The sequence below is a fragment of the Aythya ferina genome (genome assembly GCF_964211825.1).
Source record: "Aythya ferina genome assembly, chromosome: 2".
In the NCBI taxonomy this organism is placed as follows: Eukaryota; Metazoa; Chordata; class Aves; order Anseriformes; family Anatidae; genus Aythya; species Aythya ferina.
Genome location: NC_140297.1, coordinates 83,683,205 through 83,703,578, shown reverse-complemented (window position 1 = coordinate 83,703,578; position 20,374 = coordinate 83,683,205). Strand labels below are relative to the sequence as shown.

Here is a 20,374-nt window from a genome sequence, read left to right as displayed (position 1 = left end):
CTAGACGATTCTGTGATTCTGTGATATATATATACATGGCTATGTCTCATGACAAAGAGAAGTATTTCACCCAATTTATATCATCTGCTAAAAGCAGATATCTAAAAGCAGATGATATAAATCATCTTTGCACCACTTACTCAAATATATTTGGCTCAGTATGTGTTTCAACTTTAAATTGCATTATATATCTAACAGTTCACAAAGCAGTATTCTGTCTTTTAAAGGGTGGTATAGATTACACCAGGCAATAGCTGCAGAAAAGAGAACACCACAGGAAGAAAAGTCTTTATGCAAATGTTACTGGCAATCTGAGATTCATCTTATCATTGTATTCTATAAATTTAGAATGTAAAGATTAATTATCAACCAACTTATTGACAGTTGTGACATGGGAGATACTTTCACACTGCATCAACAAGAGACTGTGTCAGAGCTCACCCAGCTTCTGAAACCCTGGTCTTCTTCATCCTACACCAGCAGATTCTTAAATTCTTCCACACTTTCAGTAAAAACATTATAGCCAACAATCTGGTATCGTTTCTCCTCCAACATGTGCAACTACTTTTTCTCCCTGAACCTGTCCAACTGCTAGATATCAAGGATTATATAAACACAGACTCCCTCTCTATGCCTGATCATAAGCATAGTTACTAAGTCACTTTCTTTAGTGGTATCTTGCTTTCTTTGTTAATGCTTTAAGCCTTCTTTAAGTGGAATTTTTCTTCTAATGGTATTCAAAGCCCTTCCTTTGTTAAACACATTTCAACAGCAAGGAGAAAACATGTCCATCAAATTTTTGAACCAAGCAACTTTCTTCTGCCAGTGTGCTGGAAAAACAAGTTTTGCTTGCATTCAAAGCGATTAAAACAAGTTCATGACCACCAGTCACAGAATTAAATATCCCTGAAGACAAAACCTACACCTACCTGCCACTAGAGCATCCTTAGGCCACCGGCTGAACCAATCTATAGTGCATCCAGAAATGAGAGCAGGGAACTTCAGGGCCCTGTTTCGAAATTTTTCACCTACTGGTGAAAAGCAAAGAACCACATGGAGGTTCTGACGGACTCTGGTCATGAAGTAGTCATACAGAACTTCACTGGTTGGAGGTCTACGTGGATGTTCCTTTTTCAAGGCAGGTATGAGGTCACTAATGATCTCATCTATTTCATCACGTGCAAATAAGTTTGACACCTTTGAGAAAAAAAAGTTGTTTTGTTTTTTTTTTCCTTGTTTTAGGAAATCATCCCAAATAGAGTATATAAACAAGACTGAATCAATGCATAGTCTTTCAGGAAAGAATACTCGTTTCAGACACACAAGTTATTAGGACCCAAACCCCTCCTTTAAACCAGAACTTTTTCTGAAGTGACTCCATTATGCACACTGAAATCCAAGTTGCTGTAAAAATAAAATCCATTCTCCCACGTGAAAAACAGAGCATTCTTGTCCAATGACATTTGCTTACTTCTCTTAATATCCTACTAAGTAGTAGAGATTATATGAAAAAGACACACATCTTGAAAAAAACTCCCAGAGTTTGACAGACAGTTTCTCTGTATGGAAAGATGATGCTCATTCTAAATTTTACCATAGTTCTGCCTCACTCTATAACCTAATAAAAAGATTTACTTCAATTTTAATAATATGGTAATGATAATAAGCAATCAAGTGTTATTTTGTGAAAGTGTGCCCTTAGATATATAAAAGAATATTAAAATAAATTCAGTTATTGCTTCAGGGTTTTTTTTAAAAGCAAAAAAAAAAATCTCATCAGAAAGCATCCTACCTCTCCTGATGATAAAACATTGTTCAGGTATTCCAAGAAAGACTCATCTTTGACCTCATTGTCTGTAAAAAGAAAACATACACCTCTCCCCTGCAGTCCTGATGTTCTGTACAAGAGTTTCAGATCTTCCATCAAGTTTGAAGTGTTGTACGATCTACAGGAAAACAGTCCTATTAATGTTTAATCCTTTTAAAAAGGGTATCTAGTTAAAAGAAAAAAAAATACAACTAGCAAAATTGAGAAAGAAATAATGTCTTGGAACTTATGGCAAAAATGTGCCAACTGTCCAAGAATTTTGATTTAGATTAGCTGGAAATACATTGCTCATTTCAAATTTTCCCATTAAATAGCTAATCCATTCTTCTCTTTCCTGATCTCTTTTTCACACAGCAGCAAAGGAATTCAAAACATTTAGCTTCTCTACAATGAGATTTTCTTATTTGAGTGCTGAAAATATTCCCTGATCATTGAGATGTCCTGTAGACACTTTGGGAGGCACTCATATTCTCACTGAAAGATTTATAACTATTTATTTATTTTTAATTAATTTTGTGAGTTATTAAAAAAAAAAAATTTGGACTGAATACTATAAAATAAGGTAATATATACCTGGAAAAAACTGTCAAAATACTGGTATACATCAAACATCATATTTATCAAATTAACAGGCAGTGGATAAGTATTCTATCTCCTCACACAAGGCATTACTTCAAATATTGTAAGATAAACTCAGAAAGCGTTATGGATAGATAGCACATACAAATATGTTTAGTTCAGTGCAGTGCACTGTATAAAGACAGAGTGTAATAATAACTTCCTACTGCCAATATTCCTTCCCACTCAGTGAAACGTACAAAAAACATTACTATTTCAAAGACGATAAAAGCTTAGACTCACTGTATAAAATCAAGTAAATTTAGACAATGTGAAAGGATTTTTCATGTTTTTATACTCGAGGCAACAGTGCTTAGTCTACATTGCACTTGTTCTTTCTCCCACTGCAGAGAATGGAAGCCTAATTTATTTAAAGGAAGACAAAGTATTTATTGGCTTAAATTTTAGTTTACGCTCACCGTGTTAGCGTGATCTGGAATGTATCATAGCCAGCTATGAATGATGCCAGTCTTGTCAAGCTCTGCTTTCCTGAGCCACCAACTCCAACTAAAAGAGCATTTCCACGAGGAGTACGAATCACTCGAGAAATCTGTAGATTAAAGCCATCTATTGCTAAAATATGTAATAGTTACATACCCCAAAAATCCAATGCTACTGCAGTAATAAAATTATGTTAGAAATGCAGAACAAACTGAAATTTTAGGTTTTAATTCAAGGAGTCTATATTGTTATTAATTATATCCTGTGGGCATTTGTACTTCGCAGTATTTTCTGTAAACCTGCCAGTAATAACCGCTTGATCCCACCACTGCAAACTTTCAATTATCAATAGAACTGCATCTCACACTTCCACAAAGCATAAGCAAATTGCAGTAGTGATGCACTCTCATAGCATTTAAGATTCTTTAAATTGTGAAATAAATTATAATTTCCACAGTACTATAGTCTCTGGACAACTTTTGTAAGACTCATCTCTCCGGGTTCTTTCATTGTCACCAGAAAGACAAGTTGTCCCAGGACTATTAAATTCAGGAAGAACAGTCCCCCACAGGAGGTAGAAATTTTATATTTATAATCAAACTTTTTAAGCTTCTAGTTTACTTGATTATACAAATGCACAATATCAGTATGAATACTTGTTCTCTGTGAAACATTGCCCATGTAGGTCCCCCTCTCTTTCCCGTTTGTTATTTCTCTTTTCAAGTGAAAGGTAGTAGTTACTTACTACTCCCCATTTCAACTCATCACAGTGCACTGTAAACAAACACACCCTTTGGAATTTAAAGCAAGCATATTTTCAGCACTGTGAACTGCATGCAGAACTTGTTCCACTGTCCACTGCCAAAAAACAGTACCAGAAAATCTGGAAACAGGTAGATGTTGTCGTATGCTGAGAAAATATGCCTTTAAGCATAGGAGAGGAACTTACTCCACACCCCACCAATTGCACATGGACAGACACTTGCAGCTCACAGAGCAGCCTGCATTCATTTCTGGAACAGCATGGAGCCACTTGCCCAACCAGCTGGCAAGCAGCCAGTCTCCTCTGAATACGCAATGACACGCAGCACTGGTTCCTGTTCTCTTTATTACCTTCAATATCTCTCTGATGCCTCTAGAATTCCATCATGCCATTAAGCAGTCTGAGTCTGAAATGCAAGTCTATTTACTTGCAATTCCTGTAGCAGACTTTTCCACAAGTTATTAAAAATCAGCATGTCTGCTTCTTGCACTTTTAAAATTACATACATCATATATTGAATTAAAATTGCTATTTTTCATAGGTTAATGTTTACAAGCAAAGATAAAATCAAGTATGAAGGCTTATTCTAAGCATACTTAATATTTGACCTGAGAAATAAAAATACATTTGCACACCACCCTCGGAATATTACTGATTGCTTCAATTACGTCTAGTTGTTGATTTTTTCTGGCAGAGGCACACAGGCTGTATGCTCAGAAGCTTTGTTCTAGGGTTAAGATACTCTTCAATTTTAACTCGTTCAAGTGATGCTATGTCAGCTCAGATTAGGCATTACCTTAACTGTGCTCACCTAGCTTTCTCCTAAAGCCTGGTCTCAACTCTCGCTAAGGTATAAAGCTCAGACCTGCAGAGCTGTAAATGCTGATTTCAAGAATATGGGATCAGACAAGCGCTGTCTATTCATTTTATCCAAGAGAACATTAAGATAATGTTTCAAGTATTTATCAGCTATCAGAGAGAGAGAGAGATTTTGGCCAGATCCTGAATTTATACAGGACTTTTTACTAGGAGTAACCCAGAAATTTGGTAGCAATTGTGATGATGATTTAACAATTTTAAAAAAGAATTCCCCAGCAGAATAGCATCTATTTTGCTTTGAAAATTGCAGATGCAAAGTGTTTGTATAACTCAATTTAAATTATTTTTATATTTATTTTATCATTTGTTAGGATAGTGCAACTCGATATTCAATTCTTAAATTTTTTTATAAGAAATACTGATAACTTCATTGCGCGACTGAGAAATAATAGTTTTCCTTTGTATGAAATCTATTATATACGAACAACCCTATCAAATTACGGCTAGGTCTAATCCATAGTCAAAGAAATTTTAAAAGTGAACATACTATGGATCTACAAAGAAAGTTCAGACTAGATTTATTCCCATTCTGCTGTACATACTTCTTCATCAGCAGCCTATTATGTCCTAACCTGAATTTTATTTCACTCATTCCAAAGAGAGGAAGGGCTCTTAGAAGAATTAATGAGAAGAAATGTTGAAAAAGAGTTAGATACTTCAGACCATGATCTCACTAGATATAAAAGATAGATATAAAAGAATAGTTCCATCTGGTGTATTTTCAGAAGACTGGAGTTTTAATACTTGGTCAAAGGGTGAAAGAAACTTTTATAGCAAAAAATGGCTTGTTTCAATTTTAGAAGTATTTTACCTTGATTTGTACATACCTTCACTCATTTTCAAACACAGCCAAGTTCATATCTGTAAGGACATGTGGAAAAGAGCAACAATGATAAAAAATGTCAATCCAATAAAACTGTACCTTTACTAAATGAATCATAGCATCCTCAAAGAAAACCATGTCCATTCCGGTACCACGGACATTCTCATTGTATGTTTGTAAAAACTTATTTAAACGATTCCGTAGCTGATGAAAGCAGTAAATTGGCTCATAGATTTTTGGGATACCCAAATTAACTTCCTCTAATTTTTCACCTAGAACAGAAAACAAGTAAAAAATCTTTAATGGTTTAAATGACTGAAGAAGGCAAAATGTAGGGATGAGTAAGACAAAGTAATTAAAAATCCCTAAGCAACCAAAGCAAGATTTATTATACATAATATTGCATATTAGATATATGTATAAGAATGCTACTTGTACTCTTTCTACAAGGAACAATAAAGTTCAGCTACTTAATTTTTAAAGGCAAAACCAGCAAAAACTAAGAAGCCTTCTTTCTCTACCTCTGAAACATGAATAGTGAAAACCTGAAATTAACTTAGATGCTAGAAGCAACAGTAGCAACAGAAAATAAATAAATATTGTAGACAAAAATTGCAATTTTTTTAATAGAAAAATGTTGCAAGTTGATTAAATCTCTGCACTAGAGAAAAATACTACTAAAATTAATAAATTTACACACACACAAGAAATGTATGTTCACTGTAAAAAGATAAATATTTGTTTCAGCAGGGATCTGAAAACCACAAGAAATTGTCTCCTTCTTATCCAAAGAAAAGGAGGAAATTGTGCTACTGTCTCACATTGCCATTCATAAGCATTAATCATGCTTATAGCGGTCATGAGCTCCACTAGGAAAAAATGTTAGAGCAAATAGAATCAAAGCGTGGCTGAGGTTGGAAGAGACCTCTGGAGGTCATCTGGTCCAACTCCCCTGCTCAAACAGGGCCACCTAGAACCTAGGACCATTTCTAGGTGGCTTTCCAATACCTGAATAATTGAATATTCCAGGTGCAAGTAAGTTTCTTAGAAGTTGAATGAGACGTTTAAGCAACTAAGTCTTACTCAGCTACAGATAAGGACCTAATAAGAAATACAGCAAGGAGTTAAACTGTAGTGATGTTTTTACATTTCTGAACCATTTAGGAGAATTATGTCAGCTTTATCTTGTTCCTGCAGTTTTATTATTAATGACAAAAGACATCTTGATCAAGTACCAGACCTAAGAAAGGGCAGACGTTTAAATTATTTACAGAGGCAGCAGGTATAATGTATTAAACTTTTCCCTAGCCCCAAGATTCAGAATCACGAGTACTAAATAGCAATGTCAAAGCTAATTGATAAAAAAACACCTTCGTACAGTTTGAAGGTCTGCAGAACACAAGCATTACTGATGATTTTTGTGAAGCTAAGGTCTGAAAGTTGAGCTAAGTCAAAGTTTTTTGAGCTACTTCATCTCATCTCTGTGTATTAATCTCAGGGACAAATACATTGCAGTAGTACAAACCAAATAGATACAGGGCATATATGTCAACATTAGCCTGAGGATAGCATTATTTAAAATTATGTCAGATGTCTTTTTTAAGTATTTAAGAGCTCAGAAACACAGCTCCTGCTGTTACACTTCATCATAATGCTCAATACTAAATTCTGTTACAGGGACAGTTAAAACAAAATTACAGTTTTTATGCTTTCCACTTAATGCAACAGGAGGGGGTTCTCAAGACTGACACACATATAGAGGATGAAACAAACCCTTTCTAAATTCAGGCCTCTGACTTTGTATTTAGATGAAGTTTCACGTCAAAAGGCATATTACAGAGGCACACATAGTTAAATGTTGAAAGTTATTTTGAGAAATACATGCTTCTTTTTACATTTATTTTTTGATAATGCGGATTCAAATTTTCTCATTAAAAGTCACTTCTCGCTCTCTCTATATGCATTCTGACTTATATTTCAGTCCTCTCTATATTGACACAGTTCACAAGTCATTTAAGGACATAATTGGCTGCTTTCTCACGAGTTTACTTTCTACATGTATTTCATTACTTTAACTCAAACATTTCCTACCCTTTACTCTCCTATTGTCACTCCTTTCTGAGTACTTAAATTATCCAAGAAATTTAACCACTTGCATTTAACCACTTATGCCAACTTTTTGTTCCTTCCACTACACACCAATATGATGATATGAACATATAATTGAATCACTCAGTAGTTTAATAATGACTTTCCCAAACCAAAAACAATTATTCCTTGTTCTTATGTATCTACCAAGAAATATTGCCAGGTTATGTAGTTATCTGGGTCTGCAATGCACTGTTTTTATTTAAAATACACAAAGACATTGTTACAAGCTACATGAAAAATTCAAATGGTTTTACTAGTTTTCCATAGATTTTGAAGTAACTCCTATCTGCTATAAAAGCATGTATCATGTATGTTCTAGAAGTTACTGAGTAAGCCCAGAGACATTCGTATACCTACTATGTTCATGGCTGTTCTATACAGATGACCAGAATAAATATACAGACTTATCCCATAAACATTATCATGTGCCACAGATGATAACATAGACTACACTGGACAGTCACTGGACAAGACAGACACCTTTGATGCATAACCTTACTATGCATGTTGAGACATATTTACATTAGCATCTATTTCATCAAACCCCTTTCCCTATTCTTGCCATATCCATGGTTATCAGAGCCAATCCTTACCAGTTCTTTCAGGTCCCTCCCTTAAGAAGTCAACAAAGAATGCATCAATTTCAGGATTCAGCAAAGCTTTTTTTTCTTCAAATTCCTCCTCGATGAGTTTTACCACAACTGTGTTAAACCACTTTACATCTTCTGAGGTTGTGAAACGATCAGCAATAACACACTTACATTCATGCTTCCACAGTTTTATCAGTACCTATTTAAACAAAATACAAGATAAGGCTTGCAATAATATACATATGTCAATAAAACACATGCTTTTAAAATATTTTTAAAATCATATTAAAACTGGAAAAGAAACTGTGGTATGTTTGGTTACAGTTGGCAAAGATGCCTTGGGCTCTTTTTACCAAATAACCCTTTAATTTTATATTAACTGTGCCAGAAGCCTTTATCTACCATTCCAAACCGGAGCATATTTACCTAACTAAACGGTAGCCTTAGGACTAGATCCATACATGGTAACACATGTTTATACACTGATAAATTACTTCTGTAACCAGTTACATTTGAAGTGGAAGGTGGGTGGAAATAACAGCATAACAGCATGAGCAATATCATGCCAAATATAAATGTCACACCCAACAACAAACCCAAATTAGTTAGAGTAAAAAAAAAAAAAAAAAAATGTATAGGTGTTTATATTATTCCTTGTCCAAATTTAATTTACCTTTAAAGTCCTTCTGTTTGGTCAGAGGATGGAATAAGGAAACCTAAAGGTTTTTAATTCTGGCAGCACTGCTTCTAATCCTATCAAATTACTACACAGTAGTAGAAAAAGTTCCAAGCACTCCTTGAAGAACTCATTTGATCCTACAGCACTTTGTATAACTGATGCATACTATATATGTTAGTCTATATATAGACTATATATATTAGTCTCAGAACTAATATGTAAATTCATACAATCAGATTTTGAGCAATATTTATATGTAAAATCATATTTGTGCTGTATATTTTTAGTTTTGAAAATTAAAACCAATTCTAAAATTTAAATTTCAGATATAGTAGAATGCAGGAGCTTATTCAACAACCAGGGAAGCACACTAAACATGAAGTGATTATGTAACCCAAACGTATAGCGATTTTTTACCGTAACCATCGTTTTTCTAGCTCATCATGTTTCAGTGCTCAAAACACTAATTGGCTTTTCCTTAAAATACCTGAAGGAAAACTGATGCATAAAGTACTCTTTTTTTTTTTTTTTTTTTTTCCTGGAAGAAAGGTGGATTATGGAAAAAAAATCACATTGACTTGTTATTTTCTCTTCCTTTTAAGTTGTTAGCCAGAAATCAATTGTTAGACAGATATTAGGCAGTGACTGAAAGTCTCAAGACACTAGCTGGGAGAGGAGAAATATTCATCTATTCTAACCAAGATAGATGCACTTTTATCTATTTAAAATAAAGTTCACTGTTTCTCATAACTTTCTTTGCTCCCTGTTTTTAAATAAACTAGCATTTGTCAGGAACAGTATAAAAGCTAGCCCTCCCTCATAAAAAAAAGTTTGAGTCATAGTCTGGAAACAAAGTTCTTATTTGAGGTGGCACTGTAAAAACTGAAAAAAAAAAAAAATGTCCTTGCCTCAAAAAAAGTTAAAAAATGTTTTTCAGTCAAAAAGGATTTGTTTCTACCACAAATTCAATTGCCAAGAAGTTAGACTCTTCATCCTCTTTTTTTTTTTTTCCCCCACTAATTGTATACTAATTGACTATATAATAAAAACACTGTGATTCACTTACCTTTGGTTCATTGATGACTTCTGATGTAGTATTCAGCATTCCTTGCCAAATTCTTGAGAGATCTCTAAGGTTGAAGATATAATGGAACTTGGCTGGTGTGGGCAACATTTTTAGCTTGGTAATCTGCCACAGCCTGCGTGTCAGTGGCACTAGCTTGGCTACGGTTTCTTTCACATCTTCTGAAAATCCCCTCTCACTGCAATAATGCCCTTCTCCAATTACACCTTTGAAAATGAAAATTGCCAAATGAAAGATTTTCTAAGAGACATTAGCACAACAAGAGTTATGATCTTTTCAAGTGTGTTTTTATGTTTGTTTGGTTGGTTTTTAATCCCCAAAATCTTAAAAAAAAAAAATAAAAAAAATAAATAAATAAAAAGGCTTCCCAGTCTTCCTTATTCAAATCTTGATTCTCTTGGTGTTACAGCATATCATGCCACAAACACACTGGACATTTAGGTTTTAATGAACCAGCCTCTGAAAGTCTACTTTAGTCTACCAAAGCAGTTCACAAACCCTTCATATATTCAATCACTTCTCTGAGAACAGTATGTTCCCGTCTTTTGCAATCGCCTAGCTATTAATCGCTCATTCTTAGCACCAGTAGCCACCAGTAGCACCTTAACAACTCTCCAGAATTGCCACCAAAATAAGAAATGGTCTTCATGTCTAACCCTTGGCATACCAGTAGATCCTGAGATATGACTGGGTCCAAAAAATTGCAGATTACTGAAGTTGCTGTTGGGGAGCAAGTGCTGTAGGAAAACGTGTTAGTAAGCAAATTAGAATGGTATTAAGCCTTAATGTTAATCACAATATTTAGAGAGGGGCGGGATAAAGAAAAAACAACTGCAATTTTCAGTAATTGGATGAATACAAAGCTAATTTATTTTTACCAAAAATTTTGTCAATAGAAGAATTAGACGGCAGAGTACAGTTGAACACAGAAAAGTGCCTCTTGAGTCTCTGTGGAATGTCATTGCGGCCTCCCCCAGGATGGATCATGGCAGCCAAAAACTGAATATCCACAATGTTGGTAAATTCGCCTGGCTTTTCCAGATTATACAGTCCTTTCTGTTCCATAAGCTGTCTTACTATCTCATTAGTAACCTGCAAAATAGCCAGGTAGTACATAACAGAATATTATACATACAACTAAATGAAATAAAAAACATACTAATGTACTTGGAAGTCCAATAAAGAATATAACATTATTTTCTCCCTAAAGTCCTTGCTTTTTATTTGTTTGTTTGTTTCTGGAGAAAAATGTACTGCTAGGAATAAGCATACTTAAGTTGTCCTTTCCATTTGTAATATCTATGGGCAAGAATCCTGGTGGAAGTAGAATTCCTAGCTTAGAATTAAACCCTCATTCCCAAATTCAGTCTTGCTTGTATCTTCGTATGTTGCATCTGCTACCAAATATTTTGATGAAATTTCCATGTGTAACAATCAGAAATGAAAAATGCTTTTTCAAGCTGCAAACACAGGATTAGTTCCATACAAAAAAAAAAAAAAAAAAAAAAAAGATTTCTTCCTTTAGCCATAAATGGAACCCCCTGCTTTCTTGTTTGACCAACCCATTGACAGTACACTGTAAGAGTATACTTCTTCAGAAATTCTAACATTTAATTAGTTTCCAATGCAGTATACTTCAGAAATATTTTGCCAATATAGATAATGATTACTTCAATTAACTTCTGAAAGCAGAAGTCAGTTCTTACCTGTCAAGCTCATAAATTTTAATTATTGTCTACAGAGACAGTTTGCTATCACAATTCGTGTGCCAAGAGGTTTATTTTAACCAACATTTATTAATTGTTTTGAGTCAAAAATGATTATTTTAAAAACTGTTAAAATTATACAGCCGTGTTTTAACTGGCTAACTGAGCATCTCCAAGGCTCAGTTCTAGGGCCAGTCCCGTTTAATGTTTGTATCAGTCATCTAGATGCAGGAGAATCGTGCATCCTCAGCAAGTTTGCTGATTACGCTGGAATCATAGGGAGGTACAGGTGACTGTCTGGAGGGATGAGAGACTTTGCAGAGGCATACAGTTAGATTGGAGCACTGGGTGATTAGCAACAGCATGCAGTGCAACAAAGGTAAATGCAGGGTTCTGCACCTGGACATGTGCAGGCTGGAGATGAGTGGCTGGGGAGCAGCTCAGCAGAAAGGGATCTGAGGGTGCTGGTTAACAGCATGCTCAACGTGAGGTATCTGTGTGCCCTGGCAGCCACGGGGCAAAACACATTTTGGGGTGCGTTAAACACAGCACAGCCAGCCAGTCAAAAGAGGTGATTCTCCTGCTCTATTTAGCGTTGGTGTGGTCTAATCTTGAGCATTGTTTGTGGTTTGGGGCTTCACAATAGACATGTCCAGAGGAGGGCAACAAAGTTCATAAACGGCATGTCCTGTGAGGAGAGGCTGTGGACATTTGGGTTGTTTTCTCTGGAAAAAAACGAGGCTGAGAGGTGATCCCATGGCTCTCTGCAACTCTAAGAGGAGGGGAAATGCAGAGGGAGGCGCCAGTCTCTGCTCTCTGCTCCCTGATCACTGATGGCAGGACGGAAACAGCACAAAGCCGCACTAGGGGAGGGTCAGGCATGAAGTGAGGAAAATGTCTTTACTGTGAGGGTGGACACGCTGGAACAGGCTTCCCAGAGAGATGGTTGATGCTCCATGGCTGTCAGTGTTCAAGAAACATTTCTATAATGTCCTCATTAATACGCCTCAACTTTCATTTAGCCCTGAAGAGGTCAGGCAGTTGGGCTAGATGATCTTTGAAGGTCCCTTCTAACTGAACTGCTCTATTCTGTCTATTCTAAACTACTTTAGTCATTACACTTATTTTAATTAAGTTCATGATAATATTAAGCTGGATGGGTTCTTTAAAAAATACTTTATAAACTAAGCATAGATACCTTGTTTATCCTTTTATTGCCTGTCTGAAAAGAGAAGCCATTTTACAGTTTAAGAAGGAAACAAAAAAAAAATTCTGTCTGCTTCTTTCCTTTTTTACAAAACTAACCTGATCTCCCCATTCATTTATTATGGGCATATTCACATCATCAATGAAGACTGTCATCTTTTTGCCTGCAGGCGGACCATATGTTGTTCCCATGCGCTTGTCCACATAACTTTCTATCGTGCGCTGTTAAAAAGCAATTATTAACAAAATTAGCCCTTCTTTTTCATACATGATTCATTCATTAACCATATTGTGGGTAAGTATATAGCAAGTTTCTGTTACATAGATTTTTACAAATTTTGATTTAGAAGATTTAAACAACACATGCTAGAGGTCATTGCAGTAATCCAACTAGACTGTCTGAAATCTCGTGCTATACAGCATTAGGTTGGCATCAGATATATGAAATATACAGTGTAGACAACCATGCCTTAGTTTCATAATTTTGAAGCCATCTCAAACTTTTCTTTTTAAGTTTCAAAAAAAAAAAAAATTATTACAAGCAATAAGAGATAAAACTGTGACTACTAATTTTTGCCTGTTTGCTGATCTTCTCAATTTTAGGATATCACTTTAACATATCATTAAGATGCTTGTTTGACATTATTGCAAAAAATTAAGAAATCACCAGGCTTAGTTTTGTATATACAAACACTGAAATGGACTGGGACACCATTTCAGTTCTTTGATGTTAATGAGAATTGTAAAACGTATGCATCATCTTTATCTGCATTTGTATTCTGCTAATTTAATTTATAGTCTGTGTAGCTGAGGAGGACATTAAATAATCATTGCATCCACATGTGAGGGTAAAGGGAGGAGTATTTATCTCATGAGGGAGCGGAGAGGAAATGGATAGGGGAAAACAGTCATGCTCATCTGTTTGAAATGTAATGCTAAAGCTTCCGGTTCTGAAATTTAGTTTTGTTAATTACTAGTCAGACACTGAGAGCTTCAGCAAAGCTAAGACAATTTTTTGTCCTATTTTGCATAGAATAATGCAAAAATATCATAAAACTTCTAATGAATTTTAATAATCTTTTATTGTGATATATATTTCTTTTGTCTGTCTTCTGCCAGTTCAACTACCTGCTAGCTAGTATCTGTAACACTATGACAAATTAAACATCTGTTAATATTGCAAGATTAATATTGCAATAATCTGTCAGATCTGACAGAAGTGATTCTTGATGACTTTTCCAGCAGAAAACAAAATACTTCATAAAATCATTAAGTGATAATTCACAGACACAAACTGAAGAGACTTGATGAAATATCTTTGTTCAGAAGCATGCTTACCACCACTTTTTTTCTTTCATCTTCTTACTATATATAAGCAAGCTATGTATGCAATATATGTATATATAAGCTATATCTTATAGATGACACATTGAGTTTATAGACAGCACTTCTGCTTACAGCACAGACAGTGCTTAGGCTTGGCATATGAAACCACATTAAAAATATTTCCCGTATATTTATCGCCAGCAGGTTAAAGAATCTTGAAATAATTCAAAGTAGCTCAGCAGAAATTTGGACAGGCAGTACAATGCAGGATTTAAGGATTCATAGTTCTGTTTAGAGCAGTTGCACTGCATGTGTTACTTTTTAATGAGTAATATAAATTACTCAAAATTAAATTGCAGACAGCACACACTATGACAGATTGTTGTGGGTAGCACTTACTTTAAACATGGATTTTAGTGAAATCTGAGTGAAGTTGCCGACAGCTCTACCCAATTAGTGAGAACTGATGTATTTGACATTAAAAATATTAAGTATGATGAAGGAAATAATAAGCATGGTATTGATATAGTCTAAAAATAGCTCAATAACTATCAAAGAAGCTAAAGGACACACGGTTTACAGAAGTCTTTTTAAACCATGTGCTTCATCCATTTCAGCAGGTTCTTTTTTGTTTCTGCACTCATCTGCAATTAAATAAACCACTTTCAGCAGTATCTTCCCAATAAATTCTCAGTACATCCATTAGTCTCTGATTCCAGTCATGTTATTAGAAAGCGAATGACTACTATACCTGGAAAATTAATGGTGTAGTTGCAGATGAAAAATTCAAGCTCTTAACCATGTGGCTTTCAGGGTTATATTTTGACATAAAACCTTTGATGATAACAGTCTTTGCAGTTCCTTGCTCACCAATTAGTAGGACAGCCTACACAAAGACAACACAGAAATAAGATGACACAGAAGAGCCATGTGTTTTGGCAACACCTCACCAATCCCATGTACCTTTTATGCAGAGATGAAATTAGAAAAAATTTTAACAAGGGATGTGTAGAAGCAAAATAGTTGATGTCTTTGCAGGCTTCACTAGTTAAACATGTGCAGCTAATGGTCTTGTCAGTTAGCAGAATTTAATGAGCAAAGAAGTAGATCATTCAAATAACAGAAAAAAAGGAAGTACTGCCTAGAACCTCATCATCTGAAGGATTTCAGTCACTGCTGTTATTTTCTATATACTGCTTATTTGACATAGTTTTGGTGAAGAAGGGGTTGCATACCCTAATTAAAGGTGTATGAATGCTGTAACTGCTTCATCTGGCAGAATTCCTATCAGCAGAGTCTGGCACTCCACTGCTCTTTGTTCTCCCCAGAAATCGCAGGAAAGAATCACTTCTGCTCTGACCTGGCTACATTGCATTCCCATTATTTCTGCAACTGGAGGGATGGGTGTTGGAAAGACAGAAAAGGCTCGAAGCATTAATATTCTACAACTCACGTAATATTCATATGAACATAGCCCCTGGAATCACTATTATTGTTTTATTTCACACAAAAAAAATGAAATTCTTCCTCTTCAATAATATCCAGTTTCAGTTCTAATTCAAAAACGTCATCGTGCATACTATTATCATAATTTAGATGTGAAATACTGGCAAAGTACCTTGCCCTGTTTTGCAATAGTTTCAATAAGGAAATCCATTCTCACGTTGTCAACATTTGGAACAAGAATGGAGCTGTACTCTGGAGTGCTGCTACTAGGATATACATACTCTTCAACACGTGTATTCCAGTGCATCCAATTACCTAACAGAAAAGAAATGAACTTAATGTTTTATAAATACAAGGCCTTTTCACTTATTTTATTTTCCATCAATGCATGTTATTCTCTGTAAATTCAGTCCAAAATTATCTAAGAGTCTTACTCCTCTTAAACCCCTGAGAAAAGCAACATGGTCCACTGTCCCAGCTGTTTCCTAAAATTATGACAAGAACACAATTTTCCAGCTTGTCTATTTTTGTTCACTTGACAATTCATTAGCACAAAATCCATGTAGATTTCTGTAGCAATGTATCCACATTCTGAATTCTCAAAGGCAACAGGGAAAAAGCTTTATGCAACATTACCGGTAAAGTGTAGTTGTAAAACTAAACACAAAATAAGCTACAAAAGAAAAAAAAAAGCACAATTTTAAAAAAACTTCTAAGTTCTACCCCAAAGCACTCAACAGGGTAACTAACCATCAGATGCCACATAATAATCAAATATGGTATCTTCACTGCCTTCTGGAATACACGGAAGATCAAGCTTTATTGTTGCATGATTTCGAAGCCAGTGCTCCATTTTGCATCTGTCTTCCAGTTCTAGTAACGCTCCAACACTCCACATAAGAGAGAAGATATACAACCTTTCCAAGTATTTTGGAGTCAGTTCCCCTCCTTGCTCCTAAAGGATTAAGTTAAATTTTTGTTTTATTTCATTGTGTTTTCAGTAGCCTGAATATTCTACTTGATAATCACTAGTAGATAATCACTAGTAACATCAGGTTAAAAGCCTTCAGTTATGTTTAAATTTAGTGATGTTGTTCCCAACTAATAGACTGAATCAGTACCTAGTGGACCACAAAAAAAAAAAAAAAACAGAAAACCACCAGCAAATACCACTTTCAATCACCCATTACAGCATTTGATCTGTTTATTTTATAGTTTATAATCTGGTAACAATCCATAAGATTAAATAAATAAATAAATAAACACCCTGAAGAAAAGCTGCTGATACGTGCTGTGTGTGTATTAACACCAAATCCAAAAGTGAAAAGAGGACACAGCCTAAGTACTGTCTTCAAAAGAAAAATAATATATTCCTCACCATCCTGCATCTTCATTTATACTCCCAAGACATTAAAAAATCTCTCCACATAACTGCATGACTTACAATTATCTCCATTAGATAAATAAACATGAAAAACCCTACACTACTTTACCTTAGGTGGGATAAGACCTTGCAGCATATTAATGCTCTGCATAATCACAAAGGCTTCCAACATCTCAGTCTTGCTCTGCAGAGACTGAATACTGAAGCGGTGTAAGTCTGGGAATGACGAAGAGTACAGCTGACGTAGAATTTCAGCTTCTTGGAAGGAACGCCTTTTCAAAAATCCCTGTTACAGAGTACGGTGAGAAAATAAATTTAATTCCTGATGAAAGTCATTCAGTTCAGCTCTGCTAATTCAAAAGATCCTGAAAGCATGGAAAGTTGATTTTTCTTGAGAGGGATAGGGGACTCAGTTCCCTGTTTTTTGGGCACAGTTTGCCTAGCAGAAGTTCTAACTCTTTACTCAGGGTTGGAAAACCACCAGAGGTTCAGCATGGATACTGAAGAATAAAAGCACTCAAAGTTTTTAACAGCACAAAAAGCATTCTTTCAAGTATTTTTTAATTACAATTGCTGTGATTAAACTCTTCAAAGAAAGAATTGATTTGTTCTTCACCATGTTAGCATTTAGCAGTGATACACACTCCCCTGGAAAAATCTGGCAATTGTGGAGAAAAAGTATTTCAGAGTGGATGACTGCTGAGTGTCCATGAACTTATGCTGTGTGCCTGATTAATAGTAATATTTTTATTGGGCATCTCTGTATCTGTAATGTTGGATAAACAAAACCTAATTAAAACTGTTCTATAAGATTTATAAGAACAGTATTTGTTCTTTGATGCCTTTAGCTGAAAGCAGTAACCTGCTTCTTAGATTTACTCAGAAGTCTTCCATCACTTCTGTAGTGGAATGCTTCTTATCTATTTCTCATGAATTTATTTCCCACATAAAATACACTCATCAGCAAAAACACTTGCATATTCTTGACCAAAATTCAAACTAATACTTGGAACAAATTGAAAAATAGTAAATACAATCTAAACATAACTTTTTTCTCTTTCTTATTGTAAGGGTGGTTTAATACAGAAACAGGTTTCTCAGAGAGTCTTCTGGTGTCTATGTTGAATGTTGGAACTATGGAGATACCCAAAACCCACCTGGACACCCTATGCAACCTGCTCCAGTTGTCCTGTATTGAGTGAGGTGGGTTCTACTACATGGTCTCCAGTGACCCTTTCCAGCCTCAACTGTTCTGTGCTTCTATGATTGCTTTCCACACATCTACCTACATAATCTTCTGAAACTTTATTTTTTAAAGTCCAAAGTAAATAAATTATTACAAATAGGTAGATGTATGAAAAAGCTTTCTAGAGACAAGTACATGGAAAACAAAGAGCAAAAGATTAAATGGCAATACTTAAAATACATATGTGGAACTTAACCAGCTGTTCAGAAGATATTAGGGTAGATTAGAAAAGCTGGTAAAATATTATTGTTTTTCAAGGTGTTGATGAGTCATGGAACAAATACCTTTGACCACTTTGCAATATATGCTTAAGAAGCATGTTACACAAAACTACCAATATGGCAAGTTTCAGATCTTGAATTGCTTATGCCTTGGTATACGATATCCCAAGAGGTTGCTATATTTAGTTATTTATAAACTATAATCACAGGAAATCTGAATATATACAATGTTCTCTTAAGCTATCTGTATTTTATTATTTTTCAAAATGCTTTTGAAATATCAACCAAATCTATGTTCACTTCAGCATCTAAGAAATAGGAACTAAAGAAAAAAAAATTAATTCTGTTAGTAAAATAAGTAAACAATGCAAGATTAACAACTACACTGCCTGCTGGAATATGTATTATATATCACTACAAAATAGATTCAAAGGAAGATGGACTGGAAAAGACATCAAGATGTTTTGTTTTTGAAGTAAAAACAAAACAAAAACACAAATATGCTCTTGGCTAAAATGATAAATAACTACAGATTGCAATTTCACAGTCAATTTTTTTTTTTTTTTTTTTATGTAGGGAAGGTGGAGGAGCGAAAGGGAGGTTGAAAAGGTTGTTTCACAGCTGAAATTAACTTCATTTGTTTTGTGTTATCTAAAAGCAAATAAAGAAGAAAAAAAAAGCTTCATGTTTTCCTTTTAAATGTTGCTACTACCAAAATAAAAGCATAAGATCATTATGGAATAAGTGAAACTACTTCTGTGCAACGCTTACATCAAAACAACTAAATTTAGTCTCTGTATCACTTTGAAATGAGGAGGTAAATCAGGTCTGATAAAGCAAAATTAAATGCCCATTTTCTTTGGTTTTCCTGTCTTTACAGCTGAATCTATAGCTTGATTTAAACTGAAACATTCAACAAGCCGTTGTCTGCAAATAAACAAGGAATATATACCAAAACAAGGAGGCAGATTTGTAAACACCTAACATCAGTAGGCCATAGGCAGTGCTATAAGTATGGAAAGGAACAACACAAGTGGAATCTCATGGAAGTCACTGTCCTAGATTAATATTTTTTCATTTACATTTTTCCAAGTATCTGTACTGATAAGGAATCGTGTGTTTTGAAGTTCAGTGGATTATCTCTCAAGGAAAACTGGTTTGGAATATTTGTGAACTGGCTCTTGCTGCATTTAAAACAGCTAAGCATCCACTATTTGGAAAAAAAAAAAAAAAAAGAAAAGAAAAGAAAAGAAAAGAAAAGAAAAGAAAAGAAAAGGAAAAAAAAAAAGAGAGACACAAACTATTTGAAAAAAGCACATGAATGGAAGGATTGAAAACCAAACCAAACCAAACTGTAATATAAAAGCAAAAATAATTACCTTAATAATTGTGAGAAAAGCCCTATGGAAAACTCATGTAAAAGATTTTGTGTACCAAAAGAAAAGATCAAGAACAGAAAATAACAAGGAGGATTGTTATTAAAAGCATAGGTAGAGTACATGAGAAAGCATGTCTTACTAAGAGTTGCACTGCCATCTTCTTTACGAAATAGAATATATCACGTCTTATGACGTAAACTGTTAACATTTTTCTCCAAAGATATCAACATTTTCATACCAAGAAAGGCTTTCCTTTGTTCCTTCAGGTGTGAAGGACCAGAATGAAAACAGTTACTAAGCATTATCACTACAGAGTCCAAGCATAAACACCTCACTTTTTTTGTTTTACTTTCTAAATGAGTTGGAGGTAAACTCTCTTAAATGCAACAGCAGCCAGAGCAGTAACAGAATATTTGTGTTTCCTGGGGGATTTTTGAGAGATATGCAGTTTATCAGAGAATACACTTAATTGAGGGAATGCTGGAGATTTTATAAAGGTTGGAGAGCATTAAAAAATGAATATTCCCTGCTATCCCTAATCTTTGCAATAAAAATAAATAAATAAATAAATATTTCTAAAACTATGGTGAAATTTTGTAGAAAT

At 34.7% G+C, this 20,374-nt stretch overlaps 1 protein-coding gene across 1 annotated transcript in view; it reads right to left on the bottom strand.

Moving 5' to 3' along the window:
- The window catches only part of DNAH5 (dynein axonemal heavy chain 5), a 126,234-nt gene that overhangs the window by 37,914 nt on the left and 67,946 nt on the right, over positions 1–20,374 (bottom strand). Inside the window, exons 44-55 of the mRNA XM_084509041.1 lie at positions 17,034–17,210; positions 16,291–16,495; positions 15,713–15,855; positions 14,846–14,980; positions 12,868–12,990; positions 10,735–10,948; positions 9,839–10,062; positions 8,097–8,292; positions 5,452–5,624; positions 2,866–2,996; positions 1,793–1,946; positions 930–1,197 (exon numbers count right to left, since the gene is read on the bottom strand). Coding sequence (XP_084365167.1) covers positions 930–1,197; positions 1,793–1,946; positions 2,866–2,996; positions 5,452–5,624; positions 8,097–8,292; positions 9,839–10,062; positions 10,735–10,948; positions 12,868–12,990; positions 14,846–14,980; positions 15,713–15,855; positions 16,291–16,495; positions 17,034–17,210 — 2,143 coding nt within the window. The remainder of the gene's footprint in view (positions 1–929; positions 1,198–1,792; positions 1,947–2,865; positions 2,997–5,451; positions 5,625–8,096; positions 8,293–9,838; positions 10,063–10,734; positions 10,949–12,867; positions 12,991–14,845; positions 14,981–15,712; positions 15,856–16,290; positions 16,496–17,033; positions 17,211–20,374) is intronic.